Source organism: Rhagoletis pomonella, unplaced genomic scaffold, assembly GCF_013731165.1.
Source record: "Rhagoletis pomonella isolate Grant_MI unplaced genomic scaffold, Rhpom_1.0 Rhpom_scaffold_00004, whole genome shotgun sequence".
Classification (NCBI taxonomy): domain Eukaryota; kingdom Metazoa; phylum Arthropoda; class Insecta; order Diptera; family Tephritidae; genus Rhagoletis; species Rhagoletis pomonella.
The window spans coordinates 65,416,346-65,434,241 of NW_023458558.1; the positions used below are offsets into that span (position 1 = coordinate 65,416,346).

The window sequence follows — 17,896 nt, forward strand, 5'->3', positions numbered from 1 at the left end:
ACTTGGTGCGGTGGGAATATGAAGAGAAAAATTTGTGTGTTTAAATTATTGATTATCAGTTGAATAGAACTCTCAACGAGTGCGCATATGTTTATACATACAAATGTAATTGCGGGACTAGAGGAAGAGAATCAAAAATTTTAAACGCCCAAGTATGATAGACATTTTATTTTATTATATTATATATTGTTTATAAATTAATTATATTTTTACAAATCATATGTTTTAAGGCATATGTTTTTGAGAAAAATACACCGTAGTAATTCTAAAATTTTAAAATTACATTTCTCGACTGAAAAATAAGTTATTCGAGCTAACTCAACTGCTCACAGTGTGTGTTTTTAACACTTCATGCCAATTCTTTGAAAAAAAAACATGCAAAATCCAACGGATATATAAAAAAAAAAAATTTTGGATTTTTTTATTATCCTAGTAAAATAGATTTTGAGACGAGAAACACGATTCCACTGTTTAAAAACCGAAAAAAGTTTCATTGCATTTTTTTTTATTTGCATACAGCTGTACATCCTCACACAATTTTTATCCCTCGAACAACAAGTCAGTTTTAGTGCTATTCACGAACTTCAATTTAAGCCAAAGAAGAAGTCTCTAGGCCCTTTGAAAGCTAAATTAGTATGATACTGTTCAGATATGAGCTCAGCGACAAAATCTTTTAGAAACGGCCAACTTCATATCAGAAAAAACTTTCTGTTAGCACAAAATTGTTCCAGAAGTAGAATCAGAATACCAAGAGCGTAATTTTTATTTATTTATTGTTTTTCTTTCGTTGCTTTATGTTTGTGCTTCATGTAGTACTAAAAAAGAGCATTTAGATCTTATTGTACCAATGAATTCGTTTAATAAATTAAATGAAAATGAAATGAAATTAGATATTCTAATGTTTTTGGTGGTTACGAATCTAAAGTCCGGTTTTCAAATTTCAAAGTGGGGGATCCATTATGGCGGACGCATTCCTTCTATTCGCTTGAAACTTGTTACTCGGGGGGTTTTGGGGTCGCTGAATATGAATATTGCGGCCAAAAGAATTAAAATCACTTCGATTCGCTTAAAACCTTACTGTCGGGGTTCTTAAGGTGGACAGATGTCAGCATAGGTGTAGACACTCCAATCCACTAATCCCTGCAATTAAATTGTAACATCGTGCATCAAAAACCAAAAAAAAAATTTAACACACAAAACAGTCAATATACTCACGAAATTAGGGCCAAATATAGCAGAAATGCGTTTTAAGTTTTCCCGCTGACGTTAGGATTATTTTAAAGGATTTTGAAATTTCAAAGATTTTAGTTTCAAAATTTATTTAAAAAATTCCGTGCAATTAAGAATGAAAACATATAGTAAGAGATCCGGCAAAGGTGCGACCTTCATCAATCTGTTTAATGGATGAAATCTACTTTGTATGAAATTTAACGTGTTAGGAAATATTTCGCAAGTGGGTTGGCTGAAAAAATCCTGGCCAAGATATTTTTAATTAAATATTCAAAAATTAGTATTGTTTTTTTTTTTTAATTTTGCACTCATTTGTTTAATGAACATAATTCAGTTATACCGATTGAAAGCATAAAGCCTATAGAATGTGTTAAACAGATGAGTGAAAATGACTAATATTACCTGGCTGTTCATACCTGCCAACCCGATAGGTAGGGCAGGAAAAAAATAGACAACCCAACGTTTTCACATTCTATAGGCTTAATAATTTCGATTGGTTTCTTATTTGTTCATTAGACAAATTAGTACAAAATTTAAAAAATAATAATATTTTTTGAATATTTAATTAAAAGTATCCTGGCCAGGCTTTTTTCAGCCAACCCACTCGGAAAATTTTTAATAAACGTAAAATTCATAGAAAAAAGATTTCATCCATTAAACAGATTGGTGAAGGTCGTGCCTTTGTCAGATCTTAGACTAATACATAGGTACAAAATGAAAGAAAATATTCTTCAAAATTTAAAAATAATCACCCTCATTGCGAGAGTCGTGTCGAATGCAAGTCGTTTTTCGAGAGTCGAATCGTATCGAAAATTTTACGTCATTGCCTAAAAGTTCCACTCGACTAGTGTATTAAAATGGAAAAACTTGGCAGCACTGTATAGTTTTCGACGATTTTGGTCGTTTACTTATTTCAGTACGACAATAGACAATCCCAACGGGGCCAGAAGCGCTCCATTAGCTCTATTGGAGCGCTCCATATTTAGCAGTAAGCGCTCCCTTCCTAATTTCACACTTCATTGTATTTAAACATTCACCCTCATTGCAAGAGACGTATCGAATGTAAGTCGTTTTTCGAGAGTCGAATCGTATCGAAAATTTCACGTCATTGCCTAAAATTTCCACACGACTAGTGTATTAAAACGGAAAAACTTGGCAGCACTGCGAAGTTTTCGACGATTTTCGTCGTTTACTTATTTCAGCACGACAGTAGGCAATGCCAATGTTGTCGGGTCGTACAATTTAGCCTAATTTACGTCTTGCGCAATGAGGCTGATTGTGTGTCATTAGAAAGAACGCTCCCTTGCTACACCCAAAGAAGCCCTTGGTGGGCACTTCAACTAAAGCATTTAAAAAGCGATGCATGAAAATTTAAATTTTTATATTATACTAGCTTTTACCTGCGGGTTTCACCCCACGCCAGAAGGAATTAAAGGGGTCATGTGACTTGTGGTTCCGAAGTTATGGCTGATAAAAGATTCCAAGCCTATGTTAAGTGATACGCCCCTAAATAAACTCATTTATATAAACCTTACTATAAGCACCTACCATAGATATGTTTGCATACCAAATTTCAAGCTCATGTGACTTGCGGTTCCGAAGTTAGAGCTGATTAAATAATTCACGCCTATGGGAGGTGCCACGCCCCCCTTTCCAATACCGCCCATTTTTCCCATGAATATGGAATTAATTTTATTTATCTCGACAGCAAGTTCCAATGCTCTACCACAAATATTTCAAGAGATATACAACATGAAAATTTTAGTTAGTATAGGAGGTGCCACGCCCTCTTTTCCAGTTTCTCTATGCCTATAGCCTTCCCGGGGTAAAAGCAAATAAGTGTGCAAAGTTTCGTGCGATTCTGTGCCGCGGTTCAGAAGTTATAAGGTAATAAACAAACAGACATTCACATTTACATATGTATATATATAGATAGATTTTTGTTTAAATAAAATAATGGCGTTTTTTACAAACAAGTTGATGGCTTTATTAAGTGTACTTATTGTTTTTCTTTTCTATGTGGTATACATACGAAAATACATACATATGTATGTACATACATACATGTGTGTACATAAATTAACTTTTTTTCAAAAGAAAATATTTTTATGTTACTACTCAAAAAGATAATTATTTCTGAGCATTGTTAGAAATTTAAAAATTTATTTCTTACTTTGCTTTATTTCTTACTTTGCTTTTGTACTGCTCCGTACTTGCTCCTTTGGGTAGCAGCTAACTTTCAGTCCCGTTGGGATGCAACTGTTGTCGAGTCGTACAATTTAGCCTAATTTACGACTTACGCAATGAGGCTGATTAATTTTTTTGGTTCACAAGGACGAATTGATATTTAAAATGCCCTTTTAAATATTTTTATTTTTTACCGCTATTGAAGTACAAGGACAAAATTCGAGGATATAGTCGTGTGTATATTAATCATTAACCTATAATTTTTTCTAAAACAAATACTGCAAATCTGCAAGGATATCTACTCAAGGACAAAATTTTAAAAGGACATTTTCAATACTTATTCGGCCTTATGCACAAAAAAATTTAATATTATATTAAATATCTTTTGTTTGGTACCTATGTTGTCATTCTGCATATCGTTACCTTAATATAGAAAGACCCTCATATTGTCGCTGATATACAAAAAGCCGTAACTAAGTAAAAATCCGAAATTCCCTTTTTGATTGTTTATGATGCATTTCATCGAATTTTAAGTCCCCAGATCATTTTAAGCAATACAAAATTTTAGTCAGTTACGGCTTTTTTTTTGTTTCAGTGACTATACGAGTTAGGGCCTTTCTATATATTTTTAGAACTAATCAAATCCTTTAAATTTCAAAGTCCTTTTAAAAAAATTCTGACGCCAGAGAAAAAAAACTAAAATCGCAGTTTTACTATATTTGGCTCCTACTTTTGAAATCCATGTTATCATTAACTTGTCGTTTTGGCTATTTTTCTTTTGTTTATTTAATGTTCATTATTTTTCTATAAAAGTCTAACTCATTATATAACAAACACCATATACAAACAGCCACATTTCAAACTTTGGTTAAAAGTTATAAAAATTCTGCAAAGTTTCAGCTAAATTTTCAACTTTTTAATCAGATTTTTTAGAAATCTTTTAATAAGCAGTTTAATAGCCCATTAAATTCCAGGGTAATAATGTGCAATTTTTAAATATAATATTCGATAGTTTTTTTGTATGGAAAAAATTAAAATTTTAATGCAGTCAGAAAAAAATTATAAAAATCAACGCGATTCTTTAGCTATTTAAAAATTGCACATTATTATCCTGGAATTTGATGGGCTATTAAACTGCATACTCAAAAAAATTCTAAAAAATTTTAATAAAAAGTTGAAAATTAAGCTGAGACTTTGCAATTTTTTATAATTTTTGCACAAAGTGTGAAATGTGGATTGAACAAACTATAGTTATGTCGAACACCGTCTTCAAAAGAGCCACAACTCAAAATAATACGTTCGTCAGAAAATGCGAAAAACTATTTCGTAGCACATGCTAATCATATTGGGCAAGGGCGACTTTACCATATGTTTTTTTAACAAATTACATAATTTCAAAAATGCCAAATTTTGAGTTGTGACTCTGTGACTGGGAAAAAGGCAACGATAATTTACAAGGCGAACTTAGCACAGTGCGTAGGCAACTGGCTGAGTCAGTGGGATCGTCGGTTCGAATCCTACTGAAAGAAGTCTGATGAGGAAATGTGGTGATTTCCGAAATAGCTATCACTTCTACCATTTTATCAAATTATTGTTGCTTTTCCACAATAAGTTTTTCATTAAAAACGGCCTGAAGCTCAATAAAAATTGTTGAACAAAATAAAAAAAATTATAGTTTAAAAAACTAAAACCTCATTATAATTGCCATTCGTACTGTCATCAGATATATAACTTGAGAATAGAAATCGCTGCATCTTTTAGGCGCATCAATATTACATAGTTACATCCCGAGCTAATAAAAGGTATAAAATAGCAAAAATTTATCAAAATGACTTAGGGCCGCTTTATCAAGCAACCTGTAACTTTAAAGCTCACTTTATATTTAAAGATTGCATTAAAATTTATGATTAGGGGTATTCTCTGAGTCTTGCAAAGCCCTTGCATGGTGCACAGATTGCACGGATTGCACGGTTAAAACCGGTTTTCGTATGGGACAGCTTTGCAAACCGTGCAATCCGTGCACCGTGCAAGGGCTTTGCAAGACTCAGAGAATACCCCTATTGTGTCTTAAGTAAAGCATTTTATTACCGGGTTTAAATTGCTTTACAACCAAGAAACACGGAAGAGGCAAAAACCGATAATAGTAATGCTTAACTTTAGACATAGCTTTATTTTTAATCCAACCTTTAAATATAAAGTGAGCTTTAAAGTTAAAGGTTACTTCAGAAAACGGCCCTTAGTCCACTGATCACAAGCGTACATATGTATTATAAAAATTGTCCGACAATACCTAACAAAAATACTAATTCTCGTTATCAGAAATCAAGTTTATAGTGTACCTACGTGCAAATTTTAATTTATCTTCAAAAAAAAAAAGAAAGACTACAATATTTAATCTTGTTATGTTTTATTTTCATCGGAAAGCTCAAATAAGATGTTACACATGTTCATCAAATTATTACTCGTTTCATTTACAAAAAGTTTGGTTCAACTCCATTGCTTCTTATTGAAACTTTCAGATGATGTTGTTGTTGCTGCTGTTGTTGTTGTTGCCCACATATTAATTCACGTAGTTTGCCTTTTGTATATCAGCAAACTGCTTGTATTAATATGTGAAATGGTTGTGATGACACACCCAAATGCGGGAAATCGTCATCGAATGAGATTCTATCTCAATTTAGTCGAGCTGTAAAAATGTAAATTAATTAGTACAAGCAAAGGCTTAATTATCTTGTAATTTTGTACCTTCTTGAAGCCAATATCATTGGCATACTCTCTGAAGCACTGACGGCAGATATTCAGGCCATATTTGCGGATCAAACCGTGGCGGTTAGAGCAGGATCGACTAAAAATATGGGAAGAAAATTAATAAAATATCTATCATAATTGTACAAGTAATATTTATACAAGTGTCCGTCTAACTGTAGCTTACTGTACCAATTCCGCATTTACATAGAAGCAAGTATCAAGCAGAAAGATCGTTTTGCAAGCTTATTTATTTTGCCACCCTCAATTAAGGAAAATACAAATGATTTTTACGCAATTTCCGTACTCAACCGGGGGCATACTTTGCAAAGAATTTCAGCAAATCCTATATTACTGCAGGAGCACTCATGGCACATTTGGCCAACTAAATATAACCTCAAATATTATCGCACATTTAGACCAATTCGTTGAAATTCTTTGCCTAAGTTCTACAGTTGGTTGCAAATTAAGACCACATAATATATTTACCAGCATCTTGAGCCTTGGCCGTATTTACGTGGATGAGAATACCAAATATTTGCGAAACCCATCTTGGTTATTTCACTTCAAGAATCCAAAAGAAAGGAAATATGGTCGTCGTACTCCGAAGTGTTGAGAAAGGTGTGGTGAATTTCTGGATGAAATACGAAAGTGGCAGCACAGAATGCTGCCATATTTTCTGTTTGATTTTCTAACTACAGATCAACACCAACAATCGGTCACTGCAGACCTATCGCCATATTCTAAATATAAAAAAAGGTTGCATTCAAAAAATTTCGAAGGTTCATAATTGCGATGTTCAGGGTCCGTTCCCAAAAAGGTTCCAAAATGTTGATTAAGCGTTCGCACACTGCATTGCTTAGTCGGCCTAAAACCGGGCTTTTTATAGCAAAAATCGGAGATTGAGGGTGAACGGTGGACTGACACGCACACATAGGGCCAGTTTTTCCGAGCAGATTTAAACTTAGATCACGTAAACTGCGTTAAGCTCAAACGTTTAAACTGAGTTTAAACCACAGCTATGCACTGAAAAGCTGGCAACATGTCTGACAACATGGTGTGCGTTCCCACGACAGTCGGGTCTACGTAACCGGAACGACCCAGATTTATATCTGGCCAAGGACTGTCACTCCAGCAACACTCCCCAAGATCTCTTTGGGCAATTTGTATGCTGTTACAACAACAACAAAAACATGGTATGATAACTGTCGATGTTCAATAGTGAAAACGCTTAAGCAACCGCTCGAAACACATGTTGACTGGTTAGCAATTTTTTTTCTTAAAGTTATATTCGCCTCATGCAAAGTTGTCACACAAGTTTGATTGTGTAAACTCCGCTATTTGAACCTGTTTTCGACCGACTGCTCAGTCTAGGGTTTGTTCGAGTAGTTGATTGCTCAGTCTCATGGTGTAATAATAAAAAGATGTTATCAGTAACTTAACCTCACTTTTTCGGTAGGTCTATTCCGGTCACGCATTTTAAAATAGTAGAAAAGGTAGTCATTATTTACTAACTATTACTAAGTAAATAAATATAAGTAAAGGCAGTAAAATAAGGCAATTTCCTATAAGACTGTAAATGATTTTTTAAATAGATTAAAACACATAAATATCAATAATATAAGTGAAATCGTAATTTAACCATGCTGTCACTCTATTCTAGCGTATCAGTGGTCCATTTGGCTCGATGTTATGACAATGCAGCAAAAGTTATTTAATATGAAAAAATCGCCTTTCCATATGATTTTTGTGTACGTCTTTTTTCATTGGTAACTACGATATCTTTTTTTACATGTTAAGGACAAAAATTATAGAAATACAGAAATTTTAAATATTAATATCGTTCTGAAAACACCAAGTTATTTAAAATCGACATAAAACGAATTACTAAAATAGAGTATTTTAGATACTATTTCCCAACAAATAGTAGTAAAAAAATTAAGATCGACAGCACTGAAAATAAGCATGCTGATCTTGTCAAAATTACAATAAACACGTCGCTTCTAACAACACCTTGTTATTATTCCACCATGGTTCCGTCTAGTGCGCTCTATTAAAATCTAAACAACGTGTAGCCGTGATGTTATGTTGAGGATTATTTATTTTGCTACTGAACCCACCTCAAAGTATTGTTCAGTGTTATCGGTTGAGCAACTCTGTATTGGACAAAAGTGACAGCTAAAATGCTTTTAAAAATAACGCTTTGACAAAAACCGAAAGGAAAAATATTGAGTGCATTCCAAGCGGGCTTTGAACAAAATAAATAAATTTAGCACAGCGTCTGTTTTTAAGTATTGTGGACACATTTATCGAAATAAAAACTAAGCGAGTGAATTAGAAAGTACAAAATGGACGTTTCCAGACAAACTTATAGTGAAGCAAATACCACGGGTGTTTCTATGTATTTGTCGTTCGATTCGAGCATTTCCAGTGCTGCTTACAAGACTCTTGAAGCGACCACAGATAATCTTTCGATTTTATCTAACATGGACCATGAGGAGGAAACAGTGGAAAACTCTCAAGAGCTGAATCAAAATAGTACATTGGAGGCAATCGATTCACACTTAAACTACCTTGCATCTGTGAAGGATATGGACACACATTCGCAGCTGTCTGCTATACCAAAGAGAGTACTCCAAGAGTTTAATATTGCCAGCTCGACACCAACAAAGGAACAACTGTTACGCAGCGTGGAAGTAAATCGTGGGTCAAGCGCCGACCGATGCTTTGATATGAAATTGGCTTTTATGGATATGGAAGAGAAAATTGAGAATGACCATGTTAAGAATAAAGAAAATGCCTTACCTCTAAATGAAGTAGCATTACTATGTGGTAAAAGTAATGAAGAAATTCCTACTTTACCTAAAAAAGAAAATGTACAAATACTCGAAGTAAGTACTCTAAAATCAGATACTGAAAGTGAAAAAACAGAATGTGAAATATCGAAAACTACTGAAATGGCAAATACCGAAGACGACGAAACGCCAAAAAATACCGACGATCAAACCATTAAAGCTGTAGTGGAAAGTAAAGGTAAATGATTCAGCAGGGAAAATATTTACTTTAAATATCTAAGCCTAAAAACTCATTTAGGTTCTGACATAAATCACAAATATTTTTTATTATTTTATTTACTAATTTGCAGTGCAAGCAGCAGATTTCAACAAACGCCAATCAATAGCAAAGAAATCTCTTTGTGAGCCCAATCTTTTAACTAATCGTCCATCGAGAATTGTCACAAATGCAGCAAGTAAGCGATTTTCTTTCAACAACTTTGCTACTAAGACGAATTTAGACAAAGAGATAAATTCAGAAATACCAAAATTGTTGAATAAGGTTTTGAAATTCACTGAACCTCCAACTGTAATAAATGATAAAACCAAAACTTCTTCTGTATTGGATAAACGTAAGTCCATTTCATGTAACTCGAAGGGACGTTCTTCAATCCTACCAACAACTGCCAAATCACTACCAGAAAAGCGTCCTTTCGCGTTCACTCATCGTATGTCTGTATTAGTTAAGACCACATTAAACAGCCCAGCTCGTAAAATAGCTCGACGGTCGGTATTACCAACGGGACAACAGAACTGGAAAAATGTCGCACCAACTGTGTCACTGAAGACTAGTCGCAAAAGTATGCAGCCAGTTGGGAAGTCCACTCAATCCACAAATAGCGTTACCAGTTTACAATCTTCATCAAAGCCCCCTTCTGATTCCTTAAAATCAATACCATCTAATAGAAAGTCAATATTTCCTATTGACAAGCCACGCAGTGAATCGTACAAAACGACCATCGCTTCTACATTGACAACCTTTAATGCGAAACCTCGACCAAGTCTAGCTAGAAAAGCAGAGACGTCGTTTGTTTGCAATGTTTGTGGCAGCAAATATTACATAAAGTCTCTCTTGGATGCACATAAACGCTCTCATGAAGGCGATGAATTGCCGGCGTTTGTTAAGAAAACAACTTCAAACGATTCGAACACTGCACCAGTAAATTCGCAAGCAAATGGTGTAAATAAATGTAAATATTGCGACAAAAAATTTGCACTGCTGCGTGCCTTACACATTCATCTTTTGCAAAATTGTCCTAAAATTCCACCAAATGAGAAGCGCAAGCTAAACTTTCATGAGATGGATCACATTGGAAAAGCTCAATTGCCTGCATTTTTTCATGCAAATTCATCTAATGGTAAGATAAATTCACAAACGCAAATGACATCTTCGATAAGTGCACCAACGCAGCGTTCTCATTCGGACCTAAGTAGCATTTCTGTTAGCTCTACCGATTCTACTAACGATAAAAAAGGTATAATAATCTTAAGATTTTAGTTAAAAAAAAAACAATGGTACTTAATATATTACTATTTTTCATAGCTCTCGCTGAAATTACAATGATAGCAAACACTGCTGCTGCCGCAGTTGATGGCTTACTATCGGAAATGGCACCACCATCTGCAAGAATGGTAAAGAAAACGAATGCACATGCTGGGGTACATCGTACTCCCAACAAGTCAATTATATGTCATCAATGCAAGATATCATTCAAATGTATAATGGACCTCTTTCAACATAACCAAACTGTACACTTTAACAATGCCACTAATCAACAAGGCACAGAAAACAGTGCCAAAAAGATGACAAACAATGCAATTGCAAATGTTTCAAAATAAACGCAATCTATATGCGTTAATGTTTTTATACCTTTCCTTAAGACACTTTATTTATTTTTTATGTTTACCTCTTTCGTAGTTAATTTCCGTTCCTTCATATATACATACAGAAGTTCTATAGGGGTATTTCGAAGCCTTGTATAGCCCTCGCACGGTGAACGATTTGCAAAACTGTCGCAGAAGAAAACCGGTATTTACCGTGCAGTCCATGCGCCGTGCAAGAGCTTTGCAAGACTCGGAGAATACCCCTTATGTGGTTAACGCAATGGAGGTTTTCCATTCAGTACCCAAGAAGATTTCGATCTGCATTTTATTATGATTTTATTTAAACGTGTTCTTGCATACGACATGGACGTTAAGGTTTAGTTGTGTAATTCTTGAAAATTAAATGAAGCGCATTATGCGCCTCAAGTAAATGCATATATGTACGTATGTAGACGGAATACGAGTATGTAAGATTTAAATTCTAGTATATAATTTCATTCTAAAACTTTTCCCTTATATATTTGAAAAATTTAAAGCCTTTAAATTTAATTGATTGACTGTAATTTACAATACATGGTATACATACAAATAAATACTCAACATTTGTAGTTTCGGAAATGTAAAATAGTTTTCGTTCTTTGATGAAACTTAGAATTTTGTTTTTTCCACTGCAGGACATGTATGTATATTTATATACCCACATATGTATATACAATCAATCAATAAAGTTTAGGTAGAGTTTTTTGCAATTCGGGCAACTGTTTTTAAATGTTTTCGTTTTTCGCATAACGGGCAACTGTTTTTAAATGTTTGGTTTTTCGCATAACCTAAACTTTGTTGATTGACTGTACACATAAACATTCGTGCTATTTTGCAACAATCATTTGTAGTATACACTAAGGTTACATATTAAGCGATCTATTTTAAAATTTATTGCAAATAGAATCATTAAAAATACCTAACCTTTCACCTTCTTTTTCGTTAACATTTTAGCATGTCGGCGCAATGTAGCTGACAGTAGTATGTGTAACAATTTAAACTACTGGCATTTTGCCGGCATCGCCTGGGAGTGCAATATATTCTAAAAATGTGCATATATTCAAAAGTGTACATACAAACATGACAACACAAATGCGGAACATTTTGCGAAAAATTACCTTCCGGTGGCTATTTGGTGGTCATTGCCAAAAATGCATACGCGCATAATTTTGTTGTATGTAATACATACATTCTCTGTTCAAAAAGCTCCTATAATTTGTCAGAAAAAATATAACGGTTTCTTATTGAAAGCTTACGTGTATTTTTGTGGACCTTTGACAAAACAACTTTAGCTTAAATGTTTTTAACTTCATATAAACTTAGGTGCCCTTGTTAAAGGTTTATTGAAACTGGCATCCTAAATTACATCTATCACATGCTAAAAGTTACAATTCGCATACAAATACAAGAATTTATTGCTTTACAGGAAAAAGCCGAATTCAAAATGATTTGGTTTGTCAAAAATTCAAAAACTAATGACATTGTTAGTAAAAATTAAACTGTATTTAAAAAGCTTTACAAGGTGCCAACTTAATTAAATTATTCGACAAATGGAGCATTTTAATTCTATTGAATTTTTTGTGAATTTGGGTGTTAAAATATTCCATTCACGTCTATTCTGCTGTTACCGATATTTTGTAACCGATTAATTTAAAAATTATATTTACTAAACCTGAAACGAAAACTTTTTTACCGGTTGCAAAGTAAAGGTTAAAGTAGTTCTGCTTTTTAGTGTACTTATACACTGATTACATGAGCCAATTTTGGAGGCGATAGTTCAATCAAAAGTTGGCTGCCCCTAACTTCATTGGAAGCGATTTGTTGAAGGGACGTTCACACCAGGCGATTGTTGCTTTCAACTAAAAGTTGTCTGTAAAATCGACTCATGTAAATACCGTATTAGTTTCAAAGCGCTTTTCCCAAAATGATAGCTTGATACGGAAAATTTATCGGGACATTGGCGGATGAATCCCGACCGATTTTTTTTTAACCATGAATGAGCTGTTTGAGCCACTTCAAGCATCGATGTCCCGAGCTATTTTATCTCAACTGGTCGATAGCCATCAATTTATCCCATCTTGAATTCCTGAGTCAGGATAGTTTGGCTGACAGAGCTGAGATAAGTTGAATAGGATAAATTGATGGCTATCAACGAGTTGAGATAAAGTGGAGAGGGATCATCGACATAGTTCATAAAGTAAAAGAAAAACTGGTTTTGACTCAAGCTGGGTTAGTTTAAATAAGAAACTTTTTGAACAGAAAGTATTATTTAAATGTTGCAACAAACATGCTTGAGTCTTTTAGAATGCCAGAAACTGTGCCAGATGCATTTTTCTTAACAGCGTGTATGCAAATACATATGTACATATCTATGTGTAAGCATGCTTATGTGTATTTTAAAATTCACACCAGCACTATACTCTTGGTGCACCACATTGTTTCTTGTTGCAATAGGCAGACGAAAATGAAAATAGCCAGACGGGCAACCATTACATCAACGTCCAAATTTCTAATCTGAATTGTTGATTTTTTCTTGTGTATGGTGTCTGCCACGGCAAGCGTTTAAATAGTTTGTATTGTTGTATTTTTTGTTTTTGTCGCATGCTTTGTGGCAACGCATCCACGAGGAAGGCATAAATGTTTACAGCACAGTATGCACATGCATATTTACGTACATAGATATTTATATATATACAACATGTCGGGTTGATCACTATTCTCGTCAGCAATAGCTGGTGGTTGATGTCGCCTCGAACTTGAACTTGATTAATGAAATTATGATGCTATTTTGAGCGGCTTCGTTGTGTACAATGAAAAAACAACAAATATGTGGTTGCATTTGATCTACAACTGGTTCGCAGCATAATTTGAGATCTTACAGGTGACCCCAAATGTCTCGTCGTAAATATTTACACATCTATACATATATCGTTGGTATAGTATGGAAAAGGCGTAACTCACATCGACGCTGAAATATAAAAGCCATAATTAACTGAAAATCCAAAATATACTTTTTGATCGATTGATGCATTTCATCGAATTATAAGTCCCCATATCGTTTTATGCAATAAAAAGTTTTAGTTATACATAGTTAGTTGTGGCTTTTTTGCAGCGACAATGTGCGATGCGCCCTTTGAATGCTATACTAACTTTATGTATGTACATAATTACTAACATAATATAGTATAAAATATATACAATATAATATTTGAGTATGTAACTAGATTATTGAGTTTGAGCCTAATTAGTTTAAGCTTGGGAATATTAAAAAGAAAACAATTTTTTTATCGTTTTAAACGTTGTCCAGTTTATTGTATTTTAGATTATTGGTTTCATAAACTCATTCAATTTAATGTTGCGTTGTATTTGTTCAACTTTACGGTTAAGTATTTATGTTACTTATCGTCACTATCAATGCAAAGGCCCTATATGACACTTTTTCGAAAACACGTTTTTCGCAAGCTCCTTTAGTTTTCTCTCAGATATACCTCCATAGCAAAATTTAAGACCATGTCTTTAAAATGTAAGATTTATTGGCTAGTTTAGGCCTGTAAGCCCTTTCTGTGTCAATTTAAAAAAGTTTCTTGCTACCGTAAAATTTCAAATTTGTCAAATCAGGGCCTTTTGGATTAATGGTGACTTGTAAATACGTACATATGTATGTATTTATAAATCTACAAAGCGTATTAACAGTAATATTCCTACAAAAATATTCCTACAAGAATATTTGAAAAGCACTAAAGTACTAAAACACCACCTATTTTTAATAATTTTTGGAAGAGTCTAACGTGTGATATATATTGACTGGCTCACTCTACATATTGAATAATTGCTTTGATATATTATCTAAACACAGCTTAGCTTACTTAACTACCAAATTGTCTGCTGAATTTTTAGTTGGAACGAAAATATAAAAAATTAAAATTCTCATCATGAATCATATCATCATATTGAATTTATTTCATTTCTAAAGTACAAGAAAGTTAATTCAATATAAATCAATAATAATAATAAAAGAATCACTAATAAATAATATGTGCAAAATTAGTTTGTAGAGAGTGCCAAGGTTAATAATGCTAATAAATAGCTAGCAGTGCTACAGCTCTTTTTAGCATACCAATAAACATAAAGATTCACTTAGAAATACAATCAAAAAGTGATATTAAGAAATCAATATCAGTATATGTATTTATATAAATATTTATATTAATGGAATTATTTGTAGTTCCTCGAGTTTCATGCTTCTTTGATTATAGCGAATGATTCGAAGAGAGAGCAAACATTTCAGCAATCTGGCGCAACATTTATCTCGTTATTGTAAATACTTTGTTTCCATTTTTTGATGTTTCCCTATTTACAGTCCTTGGTTCATTGCCTTCAATTCGTTACAAATTTAATTTGTTAATAATATCGACATATGCTTGTGCGTTTCTTCGATACACATACGTATGTATGTATGTAGCAATTTGTAATTATGTTATGTAAACTCTTTAAAAACATGTTCTTCAAAAACTATAAAGCGCATAAACGTAGCCTCCTCTTGAAGTGATCTCCATTCTCTTCGTTATTTCGCTAATATTCCAATTAGTAGAATTCACCTTCACATTCGTTTGCCTTAAAAATACTGGCATTGATATCTATAAGACTTTCTTCATGTATTTCTTTTTGGCATTCTCCAAACTAGGCAAATCACAATGACGCGGTCCATACATTGAAATGGGTGCACAGTACTCATAACCTATGCGTTCATAGAAACCATCTTGGTCGATTGTTGATAAATAAATTGCTTTTAAATCCAATACAATACGACAATAGTCCTCCGCAAATTTCATAATTAATTTGCCAAAACCTTGTCCACGACAACTTTTGTCCACCACTACCGACTCAACGAAGCAGGCCATCTTCTTGGACGGTATTGGACTTAATTTACAATGAGCAATAACACGATTCATTCCATCCGTAGTTAAAACTAAGCTGCAGGGCAGTGTATCACAGGAAGCTTCAAGCGAACGCATGCGAGCCGTCTCACTACGCGGCCATTCAGAGTTAATCAGCTCGCATGTCATCTTCATTAGCTCGGGGTAATTGTGTATGGGGACGACATTGAAGGGACTACCCGACTCATTAAATGGTGGAAGACCCTGAAAGCGTACACAAATAAGTAAGTAACATACTATATAAAATCATCAAATAGATTATTCCAATAATTGAATGTTTTAAACTAATCAACTAGCAAATAAAAATAGTGCTGGATACCTCATAATATGGTTCCGACTTAATGAAGCGCATGTTCAATTAATGCTGTGCGTATATTGGCTAACTAAAATATAAATTATTTCCACGGCGGCAGAGATCAAGAAAGCGTCGCTAAAATTCTAAGTATATAATATTTTTATAGTATTATTTGCACTTAACATTTTTCACTCAAACATATATAGCATATGCATATTCTATGATATACATATGTGCATTGTACATAATATATACGACACATTTAATTTTTAAATTTACAACATATGTATTATATACATGTTTCATATGATATGTACTTATATTGACGAAAACACATGCATGCATACATATATTTACATACATATCTAGCTAACAGTCAACGACATTCTTCAAACATGGGAAAGATTTTTTACATAAAGAAAAGTTTTGTGCTATTTAACCATAAATTATTGTACAAAGCCCTCGCTGGGCAGGCACCTTGTCGTTGGTGCAGGGGCTTAGCCGAATCGCCGACCAGTCCCATCTATCTATTGTACAAATAAAATGAATATGGTACTTACATATGCATGTATGAATGTTTATAAATGCGTTTACTTTCAACGCAGCTATAAATATAAAAATACATACATATATACTTACAAACATATGTACTTGGTCGGAGTACAAGGCGATTGTCCATGAATTTCAAGGTTTATATCCAACCGCCACGGACGGCGACGAAGTAAACAAATTAAAGGAGCTTGATAGTAAAAATGATTTAAAATTGCATAATCACACATATGCATATATATGCAAATCATACATATAAGTCAGTATGTGTGCGAATATTAAATATATTCTCCAAACAATACAAAGGTGATACTATTCGATAGAAATTTGCTCTAAATCAAACGCCAAGATGGAAATGTTAATGTAATCGCGATGGTCAGTTTTTTCCGCTTAAAATGAATCGTTTTAGAAATCATATTTTGCTAAACTTCGAAAAGCCAACAACACACAAATATTAGTACAAATATAAATAAAAATACAGCACTACAAAAATTCACAAATAAATTGATTTTTACCATGATGCGATTTCTTCGTTGTTTTTCTTTTTTAGAAACGCCACGACGGACTGTAAAGAATGAACTGATTGAGCTGCCCAAATCTGCGTTGCTTCTACACCGCAATATTTCTACTAGTTGATTGCACTCCCCTTCGTGGGGCGAATAAATGTTCCTCCAAGCAAATTTTACTTTTTGATTTAATATGTTTAATTAGATAGTTTTGAGTCGTTTATTTGCAGAGGAATGCTTGATATGTTAATTTCAATTTCCTTCGAAAAACTTTAAATATTTACACTTCCATAAATTACAAAAATTTTTCATGGAAATACTTTTTGTTAAAATCCTCAGCTGGCGCCAAAAACGCCAGTTAATAGCCGAATAAATAAAACAAAATTTATAAATAGATTTTCGCAAAAGGAAACGAAGAAAAATTTAGCAAAGACGGGAGGCAAGTGTCAAAAACGCTTTACTTATTTCCTTTTGCTTTGCTGGTTCAACAATCACTGTTGCCAACTTTCTGCTTTTCGCACTTAATTTAGTGCTTTATTCAAAACGCGAAATTTTTTGAGTTATCTACGTTCTTTGGTGCTAGGGGCGTTTTTCGGTGCTTTTTTTAGTTTGAAGACACCAAATCTGCTATTCTTCAACAAATGGAGCCAAAATTTATATCAATTATAAGTTTTGTAAGCAACTTTACAGAAATCAAACATTTACCAACAAAATATGTGGCATCAATTTAAATCAATGCAGAACTACGTA

General features: G+C 33.5%; 4 protein-coding genes across 5 annotated transcripts in view; 2 read left to right on the forward strand and 2 right to left on the reverse strand.

The window, feature by feature from the left end:
* Positions 1-5,805: 5,805 nt before the first annotated feature.
* LOC118737987 (40S ribosomal protein S29) lies at positions 5,806-6,791 on the reverse strand. The gene is made up of 3 exons (XM_036468831.1): positions 6,652-6,791; positions 6,163-6,262; positions 5,806-6,103 (listed from the first exon to the last, which is right to left on the reverse strand). Exons 1-3 carry the CDS (start codon positions 6,711-6,713, stop codon positions 6,095-6,097), a joined length of 171 nt encoding a protein of 56 aa, XP_036324724.1. The 5' UTR covers positions 6,714-6,791; the 3' UTR covers positions 5,806-6,094.
* Positions 6,792-8,196: 1,405 nt separating this feature from the next.
* Positions 8,197-11,751, forward strand: LOC118737988. 2 transcript variants are annotated; one of them, XM_036468833.1, is made up of 4 exons: positions 8,197-9,195; positions 9,308-9,568; positions 9,716-10,471; positions 10,540-11,751. In XM_036468833.1, exons 1-4 carry the CDS (start codon positions 8,511-8,513, stop codon positions 10,833-10,835), a joined length of 1,998 nt encoding a protein of 665 aa, XP_036324726.1. In that variant the 5' UTR covers positions 8,197-8,510; the 3' UTR covers positions 10,836-11,751. The 2 variants fall into 2 exon arrangements, with proteins under 2 accessions (XP_036324726.1, XP_036324725.1); XM_036468832.1 differs by having other exon boundaries at positions 8,198-9,195; positions 9,308-10,471; positions 10,540-11,750.
* Positions 11,752-13,961: 2,210 nt separating this feature from the next.
* LOC118737991 (N-alpha-acetyltransferase 80) lies at positions 13,962-17,769 on the reverse strand. The gene is made up of 2 exons (XM_036468840.1): positions 17,156-17,769; positions 13,962-16,000 (listed from the first exon to the last, which is right to left on the reverse strand). Exons 1-2 carry the CDS (start codon positions 17,156-17,158, stop codon positions 15,497-15,499), a joined length of 507 nt encoding a protein of 168 aa, XP_036324733.1. The 5' UTR covers positions 17,159-17,769; the 3' UTR covers positions 13,962-15,496.
* Positions 15,934-17,896, forward strand: part of LOC118737989 (mediator of RNA polymerase II transcription subunit 6) — a 17,323-nt gene continuing 15,360 nt past the window's right edge. The window contains exons 1-2 of the mRNA XM_036468835.1: positions 15,934-16,020; positions 16,093-16,238. The gene's annotated coding sequence lies outside the window, so the exon portion shown is untranslated. The remainder of the gene's footprint in view (positions 16,021-16,092; positions 16,239-17,896) is intronic.